The following is a 22,566-nucleotide window of genomic DNA, read 5'->3' on the forward strand; positions in this document are numbered from 1 at the left end:
CATGAACGCCAGAGGAAATTGAATGACATGAAATAAATAAGACATGAGATATCACTTTGGCCAGGTATAATCTGATAAGACAACAAAGAGAAGTTCATTATCTACATCAAAAATAATACAGAACCAGCTTGAATCAAAGTGTCACAGTTTACAGGGGTTTTAGTATGCATGATTTTTAACAAAGCACATAAGAAAGTATAGTGCAAGCTGTGAACTGTTTAGGCCCGACACAAAGAAGAAAGTACATCTACATAAACAGCAGGATAATTTTTGCTATGGAATTAGCAAAAAACAAAACAAAACCAAAAAACCAAAACAATTTCATGTGAACGCAAAGCAGCCAACGTGTTAACTAATTAAGTTTAAGTCCATAGTACAGAATAGAGTGTTTATTGTAAACGAATTGCCCTTGAATGACAGTGAAATAGCAGCAGTAATGACCTTAGATTCAGGTGAAACTTCCACTATGTTCAGTAATACCCAGACATTTACAAGAAAAAATTCTATATAACACAAACATGTTGAACACAGTAGAAGCTGCAATTATTTTACACATTTTATTGAAATTAAATGTTAACCAGCAAAAAAATAAAACAAAAACATTTTACACTGTACAATTTTGATTTAAATATATACCGTGGGCCTATTATGCAACTTCCAGTACCTTTGCATAAACCAGAGTCTAAAATTATCCTACTTGTCTTATGCTGGGCCTGTCTTGTCTTGTCTGGAAACAAGTTGTTTTAGCCTCTCTCTTTAAGCCAGCTGCCCTCTGATTGATTGACTAGCAGCAGGTGGGTGGAGCTTCTGTACATGAGATGCCATATTAGGGTTATCAGCCCTGTCTGACATCATATAGATCTAAGAGTCGGAAACTGTCAGAAAGTAAATGTAAATAGCAGTCTGAAGCTTGAGCTTGTCATTATTTGAAACTATACAAGCTAACAAGGGAAACATAAAACAACCCTTTGAATGCTTAAGCTGTCGGATTGAGAGCTTCATAACATAACAGCGTCTTAAACTGCTACAGAAAATCCAATTGTTACTTGAATTCCCACATATTCAAAAACACAAACTCGAGTGCTCTTTTAAAAGCCGGCTTTAATTGATTAGAGGCCACTGTGACCATTTGGAAATTCAGCCGGGTCCTTGAGAAGCGAGTGTGAATGTGAGCGGCGAGGGTTACAGATGATGCTGCCATGTAGAAGTAATGAGCAGTGGTAATAAAAGAGGCAGCAGAGATGGAAAGAGTTGAGGACAGAAGATTATGATCAAAACATGTGGAGTGGTTTGTTTTTTTGCTTTTTTATAAAGGGCTGATCAGAAACGGGAGATGAAGAAGATGAAGTGGCAAAGTTTGGGAGAAAGTATGAAGCAAGAACTTTAAGTTCAGGTTTTTACCACATACTGTAGTTTAAAACCATATATATGGCATTTAAAATATATAAAAGCAGGTCATTGTAAGCTTTAAATTTGTCCACTGCATTGCTTATGGATACAGGGTGTAACAAGATTATTATTTTACTAGGATACAGTAAAAATGGACTTGTGGCTTCTGGCAAAAACCTTGACAAACACACTATACTCAGTGTTTAGTAAACTGAAAAGCCTTTAACGCTGACACTAAAGTACAAAAAAACAGTCAGATCAAAGTTTGGATCATAGTGGTACTGATCTGATACTAAATACAAATATGCCCATTTAGAACAGCTTATTTGTGCTGTCACATAATGATGCTATGTACTGTAATAAAAGCACACTGAAGCTTTTGCCTGTCTGTGTGTCTGTCTGTGTGTTTTACGCTCTCTCCAAACGTATGCACCGCCCTTTGCAGCTGAATCCACTCAGCAATTAAGCCTGGGAGTATTTAAGCAGAGGCAGGGGGAGAGGAGAACCTCAGTCTTTTAGTGTATTTCTGTTTGCAGTGTATGAGCTCATGGAGATTTGTGCGTGCAGTTTGCCAGCTATTTGATTAATTTCCCTTTTAGTTACAGGCTACTAAATTTTGTCGCATTCTTTTTACTTTTATGTGGCGATAGCAGCTTGGCCATGGTTCTGACTTTACTTAATTTAAAAAAAAATGTTGTTTTGTTCCTGAATCACCCAGAGACTTCTTCTGTCGCTTCCCCAGATGCCACAGACTTCCTGGGGAATATAACATGCGCACTTTTGCAGAGTTTCTCTTAAGCAATAATCATGATGTGGCTGGGTGCACATGGATTGCCAAAAAATCTGTAGTGCATAGTTTTAAAAGACCAGCTTAATAATATGCAAGCATGCAATCAGTTAAGTGCTTTGATTTGATTGAATTAATGTGGTTCTTTAGTCACAGAGAATTTCTTCTACCTCTATTTGCATAGAGTGGACTGCCTGGACTATATTATCCTCAGCAAAAAAAAAGAATGAAAAATCCATGATGCCACGAGAAGACCTGCAAGTGCAAAACATCTCCTGTCTACTAGTATCGCCATCTGTTTCCTGCATGACTAACCAGGACACGCAGGTCAAATGTTTTGTGGCTGGATGTACCTGCAGAGATGACAGCGAGGCATGCAAACAGACAAGAAGCTGCTGTCCTCCCCTCGTGGAGGTGAGCCAAACACGGCTCTCGCTGTCTGACAGATAAACAATGAGAGCCACCAGAGAGGGCCGCTGCTTGTGCTGAAGCTACGAGAGCTGATTCAACACTTTGCAGCAAAGACGGATCTTTATTTACCACTGGCCGTGACACGTTTACAAAAAGCTCAGAGATTCATTTCAGTCACTTCCCCGTAAGATATACACGTAGCATTTAATCATAGCGTTGTTCACCTTGTTGAGGAAATACAGTGAAGGCTGCAGTTCTTGTTGTTTTGGCATTGCACTAATGTCAGGTAAACACTGAGGATGCTTTTGTGGGCTGCATGTGTGAAGGTCTTCTCCACTTGGGTTTGGCAACTTGCCACGTGCAGCTTTAGCAAAGCAGAGGACAAATGTAAGCCTGGCTCTCAGCGTTGTTTTAAGAGATAGATGACTAGAACTTTTTTTAATTTTTGCTGTAGAAATCCATGTGATTTCTGTTTGTTTTTTCACCTGTTTTTGTATGAAACCATGTTCTTGATGTTTTGAGAGAAAGTAAAACAGTCAATGTTATTCAGAAAACAGGCCTTAAATATAAATATAAAACAGCATCTAAAAACTTTCTTTATAGGATTTCATCAGTTTGTGGTTCCCGGTTCGCCTCCACAACCCTGAAGCCAGTCTGTGATCTACAGCAAAAGCCAATCAATCTGACCACCACGCTGACTGCTCCTTTAATAGACTGCATGTTTACTTTCATAAAGTTTTATCTCTTTTCCCACAGAGAGGCTAAAAATAGAAATACTACAGGGAAAAAAATAGTTCCAAGTTTGCTACAGGTTTTTCCATTGGCACTGGCACAGCACACTATGCTACTAACGGTTGCAACAGTGGCGTATATTTATTGCTATTTACATGAGGAAAAATCAAGGGGGGAAAGTGGCTTAAATAAATACACTAAAATGTAAGACTTGTCTTAAAATCTGTGCTCTAGTGTGCTGTATCAAAACTGGATTCTTAAAGTGATACTTTTACTAAAGTCAACATTTTAGTTATTATAATGATTGTGGCCGACGGCTTAACAGAGAAGATAAATGTTGTTTATCGAGCAAAAATGCCAAACATTCACAGCTTTCAGATCCTAAAGTGAGAAATCATAGGAAAATAATCATTCGTTACATCTCTGCAAAGGACATGCATCATAGAAAAAGTGGTTTGAAACATGACAAGCCACTCAAAACCCATTCCTGGAGCTTTGTGTGCTCAGCTTTCACTCATTTTTCCATATGCTCAATATTTTACACAAACAATTAATTTTGTGAAAATATGGATTAATACTCTACCTCCTTTCAAGCCAGTTTAAAAATATACAAGGCTTGCTGCTCATCTCAATCAATATAAATCTAAATTTAAACTTGATTTAATTAGGCTAATCTCCCCTTCAAGGTCATCTTGTTGTGCACATCTGGATCAATTCCAGGGTAGCTATTTTTAGCACGCTCCTCCAAAAGTCCCGTTATGAACGCTTGCACTTTTGTATCTAGAATTTCACAGAGCAGCAAACATCAGCTGCTGTGTGATCCAGCTGATTACTGTTGATGCAAACTTGGTCTTTGGTTACATCCAGAATCCAAAGAGTAGCTTTCGCTGGAAGAGTCCACAGTGTCCAAGCACAAAGGTGGTGCTGCCAGGAGACATTTGTGGGGTTTTTCAATGTTTAGTCATTTCTCAGGGAGAGTTTTCCAACACTGATATTTACTTTAACCTCCTGAAGCATGTGAGAGATGACATCTGGTATGAACCATCTAAACAGTCTATAGAAAATCTTTTTTTTTAGCCACAGCAACAAAATCCGTGCTAAACACCTGCCACACATGCCAGATTTGATTGCCTCTGACATTATCCTCTTCTCCTAAAAAAATCCAAGATGATCGGTTCCAGTTTCGACACCACACATCACAGAACCAGAGCTGCAAGAGGGTATAATGGGACTTCCAAGCAGCAACCTAAAAGTAACAGCCACATTCAAAGTGCTGTAATGCTTCCTAAAGCGATATTCTTGAAGGAGAGATTGGTCAAATTTAAATCTCTTGTAGCTTTTTATTTTGCTGGGCATACACAGAACTTTACCTTCACACCACATAGGTCTTTTATTAGTCTTTAGTTTGGTAGGTTAGTGCATTTATAAAAATTTAAAAAAGACGAGAGGGGGCATGGATGCCTCCTTACTTAAGCCGTGATGACCTTGTTCATCCTAAGAGCATGGATTGTTTCATTTGCCGTTTTGTAATCTTCCTCATCGATATGTTTTTAGGACTTCTCAAAAAAGCCACTTGAAAAAGCTTCTTTTACCTCATAGAAAGGCTCACTGTGCAGTTTGTGATAATACCAGTCCACAAACACAGTCACAAGCAACAAAAAGGTGCATCTTCATACACAGGACTGGGTGGTAAAGCTGTAAGCACATTAGGTGCTACTGTTCTTAGGCCATGTTTTTAATTTATACAAAATAGCCTAATGCTTAGCATGTTTGGATGAACTATCACTTTAAGCTCCACAGATACCTAATATTACATGGTTATAAAACTTCTTAAATCTCTCCACAGTCTCGGAAATGCTTGATCACCTCCTGGCCTAATTTAGTTTTTGTATCCATGTCCTATTTTGTAACATTGGCTTTTTTGTCGTCTGACTGCCATCTTTCAGAAACTTCCAGAGAGTCTGCACTTTAGGTATCATCTTTAAGCTCCTTGGTTATAGCAATTTTTCACAGCTCCACATTTTAGCAGTCTCTGATTAGTGAAATCCTGGGCCATTTGTCACCGAAGACACAACAGGCTGAATATTTCTGACCAAGTTATGACATGACCTGCAGGTACTCTGTGCAATTAAGAGCAGCACTTCATAAAATAGTCATTTTTCCCCACAAGTACGGATCACCTCTAGGGTAAAAATAAATAACAGTGGGATGAAGCATAAGAGGGGTGTCCTAGATGGAACTCTCATCGGGTTGCAAGTCCAGTTGTGTGTGTTTCCTTTTCTCCAGGATCCTGTTGAGCTCCTCTGTGAAGGAATGGTAGAGCGGGGACATACCGTCAGGGTCGGCCTGCCTCAGCAGCACGTAGCTGTTTCCGTTCATCTTCCTCAGCACGCTGGGCAGAGTGGCCGAGAGCCCGTTGGCATAGTCCATGTTGGGAAGCGGGGGTGGCATGGGAAGAGGAGGAGCCGGAGGAGGTGTTTTAGCTGGAGACATCTGGCCTTCACCTGGCACTATCTGGAGGAAGCCATCACCCAGGTCCCCAAAGCTCGGCACTGAGATGGACCGACGACCCTGACGGCCATTGCAGTGGCTTGAGATGGTTTTAAGTTCAAGGTGGGAGCTCCTTTTTCTCTCAGAGGCACCTAGGACTTGGAGACCTTGCTGGGAGAACTTCCGATCCTGAGAGGCTCGTCTAGTGCAGAAGCTTACATAAAGAAGGACCACAGTCAAAACCAAGCAAAGCCCACCGAGAACCGCCACCAGAGAGATGTACACGGCCTCCATGTGTCTGTAGGTCTGAAACTCAGGTCTTGAAGGAAGTGGGGCAGGAGGCGAGGGCAAGGGCTGCTCAGTGGGGCTGCCGGTAGAGAAAACAGTCGGGCTGGAAATTGTAGTGGGGTTAGTTGTGGCTGTGGGTTCCACAGGGAAGTACGGCTCTGTGTGAACCCTTACTGTGTAGAGATAGACCAGAACTGAGACTGAGTTCTCGAGAGCAAAGCAGCGGTAAATGCCGCTCTGCTGGGTGCGAGCTCCGATTATCAGGAGGCCATCTGTGCCGATCCGATAGCCCGAATTGAGGTCGTATCCCTGGAGCTCCCTGCCGTTTAGCGTCCAGCGTGGAGTTGCCAGGTTGGAGCGTAGTTCACACTGGAGTAGCACGTCGTCACCCGACATCACAGAACGCCTCCGATGGACCACTGAGGATAAAAACAAGAGGACAAGAGACATGAGATGGAGTTAAAAAGAAAAGTGAAGTGAAAAAGACAGAAGAAGACTAGTGGAACGTGAGAACGTGAGAACGTGAGAAACAGTGTGACACAAATGCAGGAAGACAGAGCAATGAATATACAAGATGTCGGGTCACCAAGGTTACAATTTAAAAGTGAAGGTGAGCAACGTGTACAGCACCAGCATCGCTTTCCATCACATTTCATAAGCTGCTTTAAATGTAGCGAGCTCTGCAGTGCAGCCAGCAGGCCTGTCTGACCTCCAGCAAGAGAGGAACTGATTAAAATGTGTAAGCTGGGACCTGGGGGATGGGTAGGGAACATACACCTAATAAAATCCCTTAATAGATACTAAAAGCTTTAGTTTTCTGGCAGAGAAGGAAGATGGAAGGAAGATTTTTTAACCCCATCATCTGTGAGAGAGTCAGAAAAACTTACCAAGTGGGAAGGATGGTAAGGTAAAATGAAGAACTAACCTTTTTTAAAAATGAACAAAGACGCTGTGGTATAATGGATTTACAGTGTAGAAATGAAGTGCACGTGAATGTGTGAAGCAACACGTACCATTTCCTGAATTCTCCTTGCAGCCCCTGACCCCTCTCAAGATATCCTGGGTTAGGTTCGACCTGCAATAGTAATTAGGAAAAATTTGCATTTAACCTTCATTAAACTAAGAGATAAGCGTTAGAGTAAAAAGCGAGTGTCTTCTGAGAGCATAAATAACAGCGAGGTATAAAAATGCAGCAAAACTGTGATAAACAGAAACGTGATTGTCATATCATAAAGAAGATTTCTCCAATCAAGATTTCGACACAAAACTACCTGAAAGCTGCAAATATTGAGCCATTTCTGCAGCAAAGCCTTAATATCATAAAAAGAAATAAACTTGAGATAGCTTGGGTTCCCAGCAATAAGAGGAGGATACCTAAATGCTTTTTTTATGCAGCCCACTGTGGATTAGTACTAGGGATAAATTCCCCATCTCCTCCTTTATAGAAGGATTACTATAACAAAATGTTTTTCAAAGAAATAATATGGATATTGTAACTTAATAAGCTTTAAGAAGGAAGCATTACCATCCAAATCTTTTTGCTACTTTCTTTGGATGTGATGCAGCAGCCAAAGTATAAAACAAATCCACGGGGAGGGCCGAAGTGTCTGCTGCAGTAATGGAGATTAAGATGTCTGCTACTCAGTCATGCAGAGTTAATGAAGAGAGGCACAAACAGTCCCCAGTGCAAAGAGTGAACACAAGCATGCCTGTTTACTGTCATGTACCACGTGCACTTTTTTTCCCACTGGAATTAATTTACAAAATCCAGGTAAGCTCCTAGTAAACAAAGGAGGAATCTAACTTAGCAATTTTTGCATAGACCTGCATGTCCTGAAGCCTATTACACCTGATGCTGGGCAACAGATAGGATACACCTGGATGGTTTGACAGTCCTGTAAAACTGATTAGTGATATCATACAGTATTAGCTCCATCTCCAGTAAAGTGGCAGCAATGCAGCACATTTAAGCCTGTGGACACGGTCAAGTTGACCTGCTAAAGTTCAAACTGGGCATCGGAATGGGGAAGAAAGCTCATTTAAGGCACATTGAATGTTGCATGGTTGTTGGTGCCAGGTTGGATGGTCTGAGTACTTCAAAAACTGGTGATCTACAGGGATTTTCCCACACAAACATCCCTAGAGTTAACAGAGAATGAGCCAAAAAAGAGAAAATATTTTCTGGGAGAAAATTCCTTGTTCAAGTCAAAGGTCAAAAGAGAATAACCAGACTTCTTCGAGCTGACAGGATAACAAGAGTAACTCAAATAATCACTCATTACGATTAAGGAATGTGGAAGAGTATCTAATGCACAACTCGTTAAACCTTAAAGTAGTCGGGCTACAGCAACAGAAGACCACGCCAGGTGCTACTCCTGATAGCTAAGAATAGAAAACGACTAGAACTCATAGGATCAGAGTTTGGAGTAAAGAACATGAAGGCACACATCCATTCTGCCTTATATCAACAGCTCAGGCTGCTGGTGGTGTAATGTGGGGGATATTTTATTGGCATATATCCCACGGAGAGTTAAGGCAGCTCTGAATGCAAACGGGGTCCAAATGGTACTAACAAGGTGTTCCTCATAAAGGTTTGGTGAGTGTACATTAGCATTTATTTAATATTGACAAAATACTCTCAAAGTTTTAATTATTGTGTTGTACCAGTTGTACCAGTTTCTCTCATGTAAATATTTCAGATGGCGATATGTAAAGTAAAATGTTACTGAAAGAGGAAAGACACGATTTCACTCACTTCCACCCTGTTTGTTTTTCCGTTCTACATGCAGAGCTACATGAGACATAAAGATTGAAATCATATCCAAATGGGTGGGGGCTTTTTTTGTGTGTGTGCGTACTTGATTTTCAAAACTTCCCATTATGTGCGAAGCTCCTGCTGAGCTGAACAGAGCTGATGAGAAAAATCCAGGTCAACTACATTGTCTTAGACCTGCTTTCATAGAAGATTTGTTGGAGGGATACAGAAGCTGTATAAATAATTAACTGTGCTCTGGTATTGTTTGGCCCAGAAGGAAGAAATAAACATAAGCTAAAAAAGGTCATGTAATGCAAAAATGTACAGCACAAAAAGTTAATCATCTTATTCACCTCTCCCTAATCTCCTGTAATTTTTCCAGAGGGCTTGATGGTAATGTTATGTTAAATCAACATGCCATCAGTTATGAGCAGTTCACCACATTATTTAACAGTTACATTAGAAAAAAATAAATAAAATCTAAATAAAAAGTACATTTTATGCTCAATTTTTCAGCTCATGTAAAAAAATAGATATAGAGTTAACAGAATATGACAAAATTAGGAAAAATCGGAGACTACAGAGCAGGTGGAACTGTGGAGAAGGTTTAGGGAAGTATAGATTCAGGATCTATGGAAGAGCAAAGCAAATGTATCTTGTTTGTTTTCTGCCAGATCTCTGTAACCCCATTTTTTTTTGCATGCATTGTGTAATTATGCATGTGTGTGACACTAAAATACATTGAGTCTGTGTCCTTACTGGAAATATTCTTTTTTTTGAGTGCATGTGCCCTTACTTTTGTGCACGTGAAGATATTTCCACACACACTTTCCCATCCCAGCCGCAGAAGGGGTCTCTGGCGAACACACAGTCATAACAGGAAGTGTACCTCTTGCAGGCTGACATCGGTACCTGCACGACTCCAGAGTGCGACCCAACATAGACACTCCTCTGTAAAACAGGAGCATATTTGGAAGATTTTTTCCTCATGTTAAATATTGTAATGCCCTTCAGTATAGACAGTGTATTTGTTCTTTAATCATCAGTTATTAATCGGTGGAGAAGGGAAGAGTTCCACAACCTTTTTGGGGTATGACAGGGATTTAGGCGCAAAGGTTGCCCATTTTCATTTAGATATAAATCCTTATTCTGTTAACGTACAGTTTTACTGTAGATATATTTAAACCTACCAGAGCTGAGGAGATGACCAGGCTCTCTATGGGCTGTGGTTCATCAAACAGCTGCAGCTCTTCTATGATATGCATTTCTCCATCGATGTCCACAGCTCTATGCAGCCAGCCGTCATCTGCAACAACAGAGAAAACCTTGTTGAGTTAAACTGAGATGTGAATATAACAAAATGCTGGCTGTATGAACAAGACTGATGTAGCCACTCAGTCTGAAACTCATGCTAGTGACAATTCTTTCTAAAGACTAGCAGGGGCAAAATCCACTGATAATAAAAAGATTGACCCTAGTTTTCACTTGATTTAATACCTCGGTAAACGCTATGCTGATTGCTTTATAGTCTCCATTTCTAGTTCCACCACTATTTCACCATGAGTTCCTCTCCTTTTACACAGATAGCAGCCAATGATGCAGAGGTATTCCTTGTAGCATGAGATGGTGCATTGTCTTGCATGAAGATGGTTGTGTTGCAGAAGGCACAGTTCTTCTCTTTCTACCATGGAAGAAAGCGGTCAGTCAGAAACTCCACATACTGGCTCAAAACATGACTCCACCACCTCCTTGCTGACGATGCAGCCTTGTTGGGATATGGTGGCCGTCCACCAACCATCCACCACTGCATCCATCAGTGAACAAGACTGTTTGAAAATTAGTCTTCATGAGTTCTGGGCCCACCACAGCCGTTTCTGCTTGTGAGCATTGGTTAGGGGTGGCCGAATAGAAGGTTTATGCACAACTGCAAATCTATGGAGGATCCTACACCTTGATGTTCGCCGGGCTCCACAGGCACCAGCAGCTTCAAATATGTGTTTGCTGCTTTGTAATGGCCTTTTAGCAGCTGCTCTCTTAATCTGATGTATTTGTCTGGCGGAAACCTTCATAATAATAATAATAATAATAATAATGGATTGCATTTATATAGCGCTTTTCCGGACCCCTCAAAGCGCTTTACAATACCACTATTCATTCACTTTCACATTCATACACTGGTGAAGGCAAGCTACAGTTGTAGCCACAGCTGCCCTGGGGCCTTTATCTTTATCTTTATTCCATCCATGGGTTTAATTGAAAAACAACTTATTTCATCTTTATGACACTTAAACACAATTTGCATAATAATTTGGAATGCGGTGTATTGTTATTTCATGGCACTGCTAAATGCAGATATGGTGTTTATTTGGTCATTTCATTGGATTTCTTGTATGAAACTCACCAGTTCCCAAAAACAGAACAGTGTAAATATTTCCATCCAGTGCCGGCTCTTTGTGCACTGCTATCTTGACATAGTTGACACTTCTTTTGAACATGAGGGGGCGCACACCTATTGGGTGCACCTGTTTGGCCATCAGCGGGTGCCTTCTGGCGAAGGTGAGGACATTGTCTGGGAGATCTCGAGACGAGTTGATGTTCTGGGACCTGTGCAGATCTGTTATACACTGAAGATACAGACAGAAAAAATGACTAAAAATACAGAACATAACAATCACTGATGATGGTGGAGAGAAGGTTAATGCTTTAAAACTTACAGAGCCGGGTCTTGGATCTGGGACTTTTCCTGTGTACTCCCTCCATTTTGAGTCTTGCACCTCCATGTACGGCCCTTCGAAAACCTTCTGCACATCTGAAAAGGCGTACTGGCAGATAGCAGATGCTTTGATATTCTTCCTGTAACACAATCCCCAACACCCCAAAGACATGTCCAGGGGACACACTCAGGATTAATGACTCAAAGTTGAAAAACGGCTGGATTGAATTTCAGAAGCATCACAGATCATCAGGCCTCACTGACAGGCAAAAGGTTAACTAGCTGACTCTTTATTCTATGAAAACTGTGGGTATTATGGTGGGTTTTTTCCTTTTCACATTGGCATGTGGGAGTGACGTCACTGACAGGTGTGTAATTTTACCCCTTTATCTCTTCCAGAGGGATGCGTTTTCAACACTAGCATACAGTGCAAAAATACCCACTCCTTGTGAGTCATAAATAAAACAACCTATTTGTGGTTTTGGTCCTGCAGCTGTGAGGAAAAAGAAGAAGAAAAAGACTTTGTCCAACAGTATGAGTGATTAGTTGATTAGTTGCATGGTAAACCTTAACCTTGAGCCCTAAAGGTGAGATTAGTAATGGATGGAAAATGTCTTTGTCACACTCTTTAGGCCATTGTGTAGTCATCAGAGTCTTCAAAAGCATCAAAGTGAGGAAAATAAGAGCGAACTGAGACCAGAATGTGTCTTGAAACTACCAGGAAGTACACCTCAGGGGATTAGTCATTCTTACACATGTGTGTCTGATGCATAGTGATGACTACTACTCATACATGTGTAATAACAAAGAAAGAAAGAAAGAAAGAAAGAAAGAAAGAAAGAAAGAAAGAAAGAAAGAAAGAAAGAAAGAAAGCAAGAAAGCAAGAAAGCAAGAAAGAAAGAAAGAAAGAAAGAAAGAAAGCAAGAAAGAAAGAAAGAAAGAAAGAAAGGCAATGTCTACACTAGCCCGGATAAATTTGAAAATGGCGTATACGTCTGAAAATGCTCCGCGTCCACACTATTGTTTTCATGCGTTTTCACAGAGTTGTGCGTCCACACACAAAACCCTTACGTTCCAGTACTGCGCATGCGTATCAACCAGCCTCATTTCTGTCTGTCGTTTATTTACTTTCCAGCTCTTCGACACGTCGTGTCAAAATTTTGAGGAAAAGCATCGCAAGTTTTTTAAATGGACTGACAATGAGGTGGAGTTGTTGCTGTGAGTAACACAAAAGTACAATGTTGCAAAAGCGAGTGAGACTTAAAGAATTTGAAGAAAAGCTATCTGGAGCAGGTACAAACTGATATTAATCTTTAATAGGGCAGTCAAAATTGAGAGCAAACAAAACAACTGCTGTGTAATGCCCTCCGCTATCTTAGTTTAATTGGTCACATGACTTAAATGTGTCACCGTTTTCGAAAAGGCTCCGGTTTCGCTGTTTACACTGCGACGCGGAAATGGCGTTTTCAAATCTATCCACTTTGGAAAGCGTTTTCAAAAAGTTCAGTTTTCTTTGACCAAAAATGTCTCAGTGTGGACGGAAGGCCAAAACGGAGAGAAAAAGATGCGTTTTCAACGTATTAGAGTGGACATGGCCAAAAGAAAGAAATTAAAAGCAACAAAAGACAAAACAGAACGTAAGAGAACAGAATGAACGCAACCAAAAAAGAAAAAAGTAAGAAAGCCAACAACTAAATAGGACACCTAGAAAACTGCAAACCACAAAAGATGGAAAGCTAGAGTAATCAAGACAGAGAGATAAAAACATGAAAGCAACAACCAAGAAACAAGAAACAAAGAAAGAAAGCTGGCAACCAATGAAGAAAGAAACTAGACATCAATCTTCTGTTTATCCTATTCAGGGTTGTCAGGCAGATGGAACCTATTCCAGCTATCATAGGGCGACCACTGCGCCGGCCCAAAAGCCACCAAAAGACAAAAAAGAAAGGAAGTTAGCAATAAAGAAAGAACGAAAGAAAGTGATCAAAAGTGGAAAAAAAAAGACAAAAGAAATGAAGGGCAAGAAAGACGGAAAGAATGAACTGCAGTCCTGCAGTGAATGAGAGGACACACACTGATATCCACTAAACTACAGCAGTGGGAAAATGGAAAGAAGCAAAGGAGAAATAGATAATAGATGTCTCATTGCAATGCTATCCTCACCATCAGAATCTAAACACCCCTGGGACAGTTTTATGCAGCATGACTCTGCATATCAGCATAAACACACACTCAGATCACATCACATTTTCCATTGGCAGTCGTCATCTTCACACACACACCCACGCACACACACATCAGCTCTCACCGCAGCTTGGCTTTCTGTTGATAAGAACTCACCTAGGATTTGAAAGAATGACTTTTTTCTCATTATCAGTTAATCTGCCGATTACTTCTACGATCAATCATCTAATCTTGACGGTGTCAGAATGTAGAGAAAAGATCCAGAGCACCAAAAGATATCTTGAAATGGCTGGATTTGTCTGACAGCCAGTGTAAAATCCAACAATATTTAGTATGCGACGACATAACACAGGGAAAAGCAGCAAATACCCCAAACAGAGAAGCACAAACCACAAGCAGTTTTACTTAATTTAATGACTTAATTGAGTCGTGTTAAAGGATTATTGGTTGATTAGTTAATCTCTGAATTACATGTTTGGGGAAGAAACATCGTTTTGTTCATCATCTGAATAAAATAGATCTCGTGGTCTCTCAAAAGAGGAATTAACATCACATTTACTTCCAGCTGAATATCACATTCTTGTTTCTCTGTTTTTTACGTCTTGATGCAACACAATGCAATAAAGAAATAATTTTCCCCTTTTGGAATAAAAGAACTTGGATGGTTTGCTCAGAGCTCTGACAACCTCATGCAAAATCTTTAGAATGAACTTAAACATCCCAAAGGTGCGAGTTTGACTTTATCCCACGACATGAGTCCTGGTCCTCACTAAATCTCTTGTGTCTGATTAGGAGATTGTGCCCTCGGCTAGGCTGCATTACCTCTTATAGTAACAGGATAACGGTCATTATTGAGTGTAGTGTCCACACAGTTTTGGCCATCCAAGCACAGGCGGACACACTGGCACAGTCCCAAGTTTTATACACTCACATCTGTTCACTTTCTGCTTCCAAATAGATTTTTTTTTTCAGAGCTGAATGTTTAAATGAGTGTTTAAATTGTAAATTAGTGTGATACTCAGAGGCTGGCAGGTTATTCATTAAAACCTTTTTTAAATGTAAAACCTAAGTAGCTCAGAAACAACAAAATAAACAGAAAACAAAAAAGTTTGTATAATTAAGCCATCTGAAAAAAGGAAAACCACTGAGCAAACAGTGTTTGACTGCAGATATATTCTGTTTTCACATGCTGCACATTCCACTTTAAAACTACTTGACTGAGTTCAGAGAGGAGAAATGCAGATAAGCATTCAGATTTATGGGATCCCCTCCTACACACACTGCACTATATTCCATTACATTTAACCTTATTTTTAAAGCTTCAGCTCACTGGACTCAAGCTCCTGAAATGGTCCTAAACAAAGGATGTTTAAATCTGACCATCTTATCCCACTGAGTGATTATTAAAAGTTGTAACTATGTGCATTATTGACCAGCTCAATTACAGTACCTCATTAAGCTAATACATGTCAGTGACAGCCCCGCACACAAAAAAAAAAACAGGCTGGGGAAACTATTTCTTGTTCAAGACTTTTGCTTGGTTTAAAAATACTGGAAAATTAAGTAAGTTCCTTTTCTCAACCATTGATTAGATATAATGACACAGTCACACCAAATATTAGAAAAGTTAAATATTCTGGCTATTGCCAGGTGTATACAAGATCTGACAGAAAACTAAAGACAGTGACAGATGATCTTTTTTTTTAGTTTACAGTAATGTTGGGACCATAATGCACCAATTAAATACCATGTTGCATATAATATGGATTGGAATTGGGCAGCTGAGACTGTAGACTTCTCACAAAACAGTCTACTGAGGCCACACTAACAGCAAAGACTGGACATTTTCTCATAGACTTCTTAGAGAAGCTGCGCCCTTGGTAACCATTAAAAAGTTTGCAGATTCATTTTTCACTCTTCGTCACTTCACTTCTCAGACATCCATCTATGGTTCAAAGCCATAAAATTGTTTGCTGCCCATATGCAATGGGTGCTGAGGGCTTTGAGTTTGGCTCTCAGTAGTTATTTTCAGGAAGTTGATGCTTCTTGCTATACCAAGAAATATTCTGAAAATTGTTCTCAAAGTTTGGATCTTTGCATGAATTCTACAAATGTTCTCAGATGTTTGGGTTTGTAAGTTGATATTTGATAATAACTTGAAGTTTTAATTTATAGATTACAAAAAAATTTTTGTTTTTTATAGAAACAAGCATACATACATGAATTAATGATCTTAATCACTAGTTTCTAGTTTGATCTAATACATCACAATATTCTTTCATGCAAAAAAAAACCAAACTACATGTTTGTAGAGCATAAATGAGTCAAAATCAGCTCTTACCATTCCAGACCAAAGATACCATAAAAAATGCTGCTGCGAGCGTCTCGCTCCTGCAGGACGAACACGTCACGCAGGATATTGAGGTGCAGCTCATACTCTGGGACTGAGCACACCATTCTAGCCTTGAGGAACGAGGTCCACTTCCTCTGCAAAGTCCTCTGGCCTCCCCAGTCAGTCTGCAGAGAGAGGAGACAGAGGTGGAATTAATTGATGTAAAGATAAACAACACAATGATTTTAATGATGCGGGTGATGCACAAACAGTGCATTTATATAAGAAAAGATTAGATCCAATTGAGATTATGCAGATATAATGAATATATAGGGAGGAGCTGAATGTTGGTATTCAAACTCAGTGTCCCTAGTGTAGCACATTTCTCTGATTGCATTTCAGAAGCAGTGGGAGGTAAGGCTGTAAGACATTTTTCTCCCTAAAAGAGTAATTTGGCACACCTCATTTAGATAAGATGAAAAAAGAGATGGATTCGATTTTTTCTTTGTTTGTCTGTATTAGAGGTTCTCATCTTTCTTTATTTGTGGCTTTAGGGGACATCTGTTGTTCATCAAAAGCCTCTGCCTGCATTGGCCTCCCACACAAGAAAGCCAAAGTAAATCAACATAAGATATACACTTAAAACCTTAGGAGCAGTTCTGTCAATAATACCAATTCAATTTATGGCACAAGACGAATGAAAGAAGAGACGAAAAGGAGTGCAGACAGATGAATCCAATCTTTAAATTTCATTCATTTGACAGAAGGAAATCTGTAGAGACTTGAAAGCAACAAATAAGCATTTCTTACAGAGATGATAGCAGGTTATTACTGTGGGAAGAGCTAAAGGGATGCAATGGCAGATTACAGTCTCTGTCAATCAACGCACAGTCAGGGTCACTGGGCTGTCATGAGGTAAATTTAAGGCAGTAATAGTGAAGAATCCAAGCATACCAGAGGGGGAATTAACCCTAGATGAGCCTGTGCTGCAGTGTATTCTCAAAATACAACTGAGAAAAACAACAACAACAACTTAAAACTACAGCACCATTCTCTTTACTGGAGATGTATAGCAAGAAAAATGTTAAATAATGTCAAACTGGCACCTATTTCTGCTTTTTGCAATGGTCTTGTTTTCATGTCATCATGTCTCTTCTTTGTTAAAGTAGGCATGACTGGCGAGGAAGTAGAAGCTGTCTGGCTGGGAAGTGAGAAGCAGAAGAGGACAACCGGCTAGGCAACTCAAAAATGGCAAGTCGTCAGTGGTTTCAGGCCAGGGGCTACTGCCAGAGCCGTCACTATCTGTGGATCTGCCATCAACCAGCGTGGTGCCTGGCCGCCATGGGGGCTGAGCTGGGGACCACTCGACATCTGCATGTGCTGCCGTGGCCTAGTTCAGACTGAGTTATTACACTCGACTGCTCTGACAACTCCACAGTGCTGGTGAAGGGAGAGGAAGAGCCCAGACCTTATTTCCAGAAATGACTACTTTCGAATGCTGTGAGAATGAAGACAAGACACAGTGAGTGTGTATATGGGTTTGAAAAGTAAGAGAGCAAGAAATGCTCAAAAATGAGCTCCCTGCATTTGTTTAATGAGCTTTTGGGACAAAAGCTTACAGCAACACAGGGGTATTGGGGTATTTTACAACTTTATTATTCAATGCCAGTGGAAACAGGACAAAAAGAGAGAGAAATATCCTCAACAGAGGTCCTTGAGAATCATTTTAATGGAAATAAAATGATGTGTTTTTTCAGCAAAGCAGCAGAGACACTTAGGGAAAAGACCAACAGCAGACAGCGATGTGAAAATCAATACTGGGTGTTTAAACCTTTAGCAACCTGTTTTTCATACTAAAAGATCCAAAACATGAGGCTTTTTTTCAATGAACTCTTACAGTGAAAATAGTGTCCAGACTATCTGTGTACTGTATACATAATTGAAAAGCAACAAACTCATGCTGCTGCTGTTTGTATTGTATGAATAAAATTACATGGACACCGGTAATCATTCACTCACCCCCCATCCACCCATTTATCTCTATTTTTTCAACCATTCATCTAACTTAGTAGTCAAAGGGGGCTGGAACTTTTCCCAGCTTTCATGGTGTGAGAAACAGCATACATCCCGGACGCTGTGATGCCAGTCCATCACAGGGCCAACACACAGAGAGCCAGATCATTTATTACTCTCTATTAAGGGAATTTAATGTGGACTATGAGCCTATATGAAAAATGAATTAAAAAATTGGCACTTTTAAGCACTATTAGTCATTTTCTCTACACCATTAACTGTGCCATTGCTGTCACACAATTAAAACTTGACACATCAATGTCAAATAAATGCCATTTACCCTAAATGCATGTATGTTCCATCCCTGTTACTTATTCCCTAATCACTCTTCTGAGTCCAGTCTGCTAAGCACTCACCCCCCTTTGCAACTTGCCTGGGAACCATGAAGGAAGTTCAACATAGCCATGCTTACTTTGTATTAGCAGGCTTGACAAATCCTAAAACCCCAGTCAGGGATAAGGGGTGTGACAATGGCAGTTATCAACATTCTGTGTTAAGCTGGGCTTTCTGCCTGGCTCTGTGCACGCTCACATAAAAAGGAGCGTTTCACACATCATATTGACTCTTCAGCACAACATGATCCCCATGAGTGACACCTACACCAATCAGACACGTTATCAGATGAAAGCGTTGATAATAAAATGGTGATAAATGTTTATAAAGAACACAAAGGAGCATAAAAGATGTAACAGTAAAATGCAATACTGATGGAAATAAGACAAAAGAATAACGCTGCTATTCCAGCAGTGCAAAACAGACTTAACAGCAGAGTAGAGTCAAGTACGACAGTTTTTACTTAACTCATGATGTCAGTAATATATTGCTTAAAAACTTGGACATACATGACACATTCATGTTTTTGTTTGTTTTCTGTGTCCTGTTCTTTTTGTATATGTGTGTTTTTTGCTGCTGATACAACCAAATTTCCCCTTGTGGGACAATTAAAGGATTATTCTATTCTATTCTATTCTATTCTATTCTATTCACCCAGCTGAGAATCTATAGTAGGTTTAACAAATGTAATTTAAAAATTCACGGAAAACCTATTTTAAGCTGAAACTGACCATAGCCTCCTCCCAACCAGGTTATGCGTTCAGCACATGTTACCATGGTGATTTAACCACATAAAAAGACAGCCAATTTTGTGACATAAAAAATTCTGACTTTATGCTCAACATAGCTTGCTCTGTAGTACACTCAAATAATCTTGTTTATCAAGCTTTCCAGAGTTCCTTATAGTTGTACTGTGCTCTATTGTGTGTTTCACTGGCTGCTTATTTCCTCTTTTGATTAAAAATTTGGATTCCCCTTAGAGCCATTACTTTGGCTTTTGGCTTCTCTTTGAAGCCACATTGCATTCATGTCAGTGTCCACAATAACATCTTCCCAAGATAAGCTTAGAAACATTATTATAAAACTAACAGCAGCACAAGGTCAAAATGACGTGTGGCACAGCTGCACCATAAATTATTTTGTTATGCACAAACAAAACAATAAACTACTGCTGTATTTTATAATATCATCTTTCAACGATTATTTACTGTATATTTTCCAGCATATTCCTCTATAAACCTGTGCATCCTCAAGTACAGCTCTTCTGGCAAACCACTTCTTTCCTTCTGTCCTCTCTCCTCCTGTTGCATTTTAGGAATTGAAACTAAGATGACGTAGGACAGAGGAGACAAGGAAGCACAACTTAGAGAAAAAAAAGCTAAAGAGAAATAATAATGAAAGTATGAACATTAGTAAATGATATATTAAAAAAAGGAAACAAAACTCTACAAGTACATAACAGAGAATTCACACCATGTCAAAATCTTTGAAAAATTTCCTGCTCAGTAGGTTTTCCTGTTAGTGTTCTCTCATTCATTCACTTAAATCCTTTTCACAGGATCACAAAAAATGAAACACAACTGCTTCATTTCACCAGCTGAGTCATTGACTTACTCTTTTGATGCCTACAAAAGCACACCGTGATGGTAATTATACCCCCATGAATGGCTAAAATAAATGACAAGCGGGAGGAAAAGGAGCAAGAGTAACCTCTAGGAATGGTTGCTGGGCATGCTGTCTAGACTGGGAATGCTGACAGCAAGTGAAATGAGGTGAGATGGGAAGTAGAGGAAGAAGAGCAGGAGAAGGCGGAGTTGAAGATGGGGATATGGCAATAAAGTAAGGGGGAGGGTTTGCCATTGGAGGTGGAGGTTTGTGGACTTGTACTTTGCCTGGCAACAGTGGCACAGAGAGAGAACCTCTGTCAGTGAAGAAACTGTGATTAGAGACGACCAACTGCTGGCTGATTTAGCATTGATATTACAGCGAGAGGAGCGTGGCAGCTCATTGAGAAACAAGAACGTCCTCTGAAATCCATTTACATTCATTCTGTGCAACTGACAAAAACCATTCAATAATCCCACCATTTTTCACTTTGAATGATTGGTAACTTTTACCCTCTCTTGTTTCAACCCTTTCTTTCTGTGACCTTGCAGGCACTTGTAAAGCCGTTTCAAACCCAGTGAAAGCATTAATGCGATTATAGATAGCAGTGTTTGGGTTAACTGGTCTTTCTGACCTTGCATACTCTGGCAACCCTGGACACCTTGGTCTGGCTCGGGTAGGCAATCTGCTCCTGGCTTCTCTCAGTGAAGAAGAAGTAAATCTTGTCATCATCACCGATAGAGCTGTTGATGCTCTCCTTCAGCAGCACAGATCCCACGAAATTTGCCTCTGTGCACACAAACACAAACACATCACACGCACACATCCACATGTCCAAAAAGAAACCTATTAGCAGCCTAGAAAGTGTCTCCTTGGAAACTAAAGATGGAGCCTTTAAGTATGATTGAACCACCACAACCAAGTCAGTTAGAGCTGCAATGCGGTGCAATTTTTTTCCTTGTGATTTTTATTCTACAAGTGAATCTGTTGTTTTTTTATGACAAAAAAAACATCTGATGTAATAAAAATGTGCAACATAGCAATGAGGTTTGGTCTATTAATATTCTACTGAAAGAGGAACTGCAACCCCACTACCCAAAACACAGGAATGCTGTATGAAATGCAGATAATAAATAAACAATTTGCAATTTAATTGCTTGTAAGGTGTCCTTGAGTGTCTTGAAAGCAACTATAAATAAAATGTTTTATTGTTGTTATTGTTTATTTTATTTTTGAACACTAAAAGGAAGAAAAGTTATGCAATACTAAAAAAACAAAATTAAAGCCACAACTGCGATTATACAACTAATTACATTCATTGCTAACTTGATGGGAGTTTTTTTAAAGCAGGAAAAGAGGCTGACTCATTCAGAATAGAAATGAGGAAGAAGTTTCGACTGTAATGTATGCGGCAAATAGTTTGATAGCTTAAAAATGATGTTTCTCAATATGAAACTGCAATGAATATTGGAATCAGTAAACTATAAAATATCAATAAAAGACTCAAAAAATAAAGTGAAATGTCTGAATATAGCTGAATATGCGGAAAACCATATCAGTCAGAAAAGTCTGTTGGACTCTGGGACAACAACATGAACATAAACTGCCACTGCATGCACAAATGCAAGTTCAAACTCTACTATGCAAAGAAAAAAATATATCTACAAAAAAATATCAGATCTTGTTTGGGTGTGAGGTAGTTTAAAATGGATTGAAGTGCTGTTACAAGAAGATGAGATACAATACTGCTGTATGCTAGTTATGTCACATTATCATCACATCTATTCGTCTATTCTGTCCATCCAGAGAAAAAAAATTCTACACAAGAAGCAATACAATTACAATTGGTATATTGCCTTTCTACTACTTTTAGTTAAATCCAATTTAAAACCCAATTGAAATATTTGGAAAAAGGACACCATCCTTTTTGAACTAGCGTCTTACAGCAGCTATTATGTACATACATATGAATGATTATATTTACCCAGAAGCCACCGGGTGGGCGCCTCCTCTGTCCTGAGTGTGGGGAATGGAAAGTTTCTGCGAATATCTGGAGAGCTGCGAAACTCGTACTGAGAGGCTGTGAACATCTCACCATCTAATTAAAAGATTAAAAGCATGAATTGGTGGCAAATGGATTAAAAAAGAAAGATATTGAGATATCAAAGTTTAATCACATGTAAATGAAAGCATTCAGTGGACTGCAGAGGAAGTGGAAACAGTATGACCTATGACTTGTGTATTTGTAATGATAATTAGACAAAATTTAGTATGCTTAAACTGTCTAATAAAGACAGTGTTTGATTATCTATGCTACATCTAAAAGTGTGATCTAATCCAAAAATCAGGGTGCACTTTTGCACAGTTAACGCTTGCTGTAATCCTTAAAAATGTTCATGATGGTTGTCAAGCAATTATACATGAGGGAGCATTCACATTTCCAGCAAAACTAATTAAAGACTTAAGCCGTTTGA

The 22,566-nt window shown here is 39.5% G+C and overlaps 1 protein-coding gene across 1 annotated transcript in view; it reads right to left on the reverse strand.

Moving 5' to 3' along the window:
- Positions 1–49: 49 nt before the first annotated feature.
- sema4gb (sema domain, immunoglobulin domain (Ig), transmembrane domain (TM) and short cytoplasmic domain, (semaphorin) 4Gb) overlaps positions 50–22,566 on the reverse strand; it is a 56,435-nt gene continuing 33,918 nt past the window's right edge. Inside the window, exons 7-15 of the mRNA XM_026178181.2 lie at positions 22,077–22,190; positions 20,727–20,881; positions 16,091–16,266; positions 11,567–11,705; positions 11,254–11,476; positions 10,043–10,158; positions 9,649–9,803; positions 7,111–7,172; positions 50–6,516 (exon numbers count right to left, since the gene is read on the reverse strand). Coding sequence (XP_026033966.2) covers positions 5,549–6,516; positions 7,111–7,172; positions 9,649–9,803; positions 10,043–10,158; positions 11,254–11,476; positions 11,567–11,705; positions 16,091–16,266; positions 20,727–20,881; positions 22,077–22,190 — 2,108 coding nt within the window. The 3' untranslated portion in view covers positions 50–5,548. The remainder of the gene's footprint in view (positions 6,517–7,110; positions 7,173–9,648; positions 9,804–10,042; positions 10,159–11,253; positions 11,477–11,566; positions 11,706–16,090; positions 16,267–20,726; positions 20,882–22,076; positions 22,191–22,566) is intronic.

Source organism: Astatotilapia calliptera, chromosome 8, assembly GCF_964374335.1.
Source record: "Astatotilapia calliptera chromosome 8, fAstCal68.1, whole genome shotgun sequence".
Classification (NCBI taxonomy): Eukaryota; Metazoa; Chordata; class Actinopteri; order Cichliformes; family Cichlidae; genus Astatotilapia; species Astatotilapia calliptera.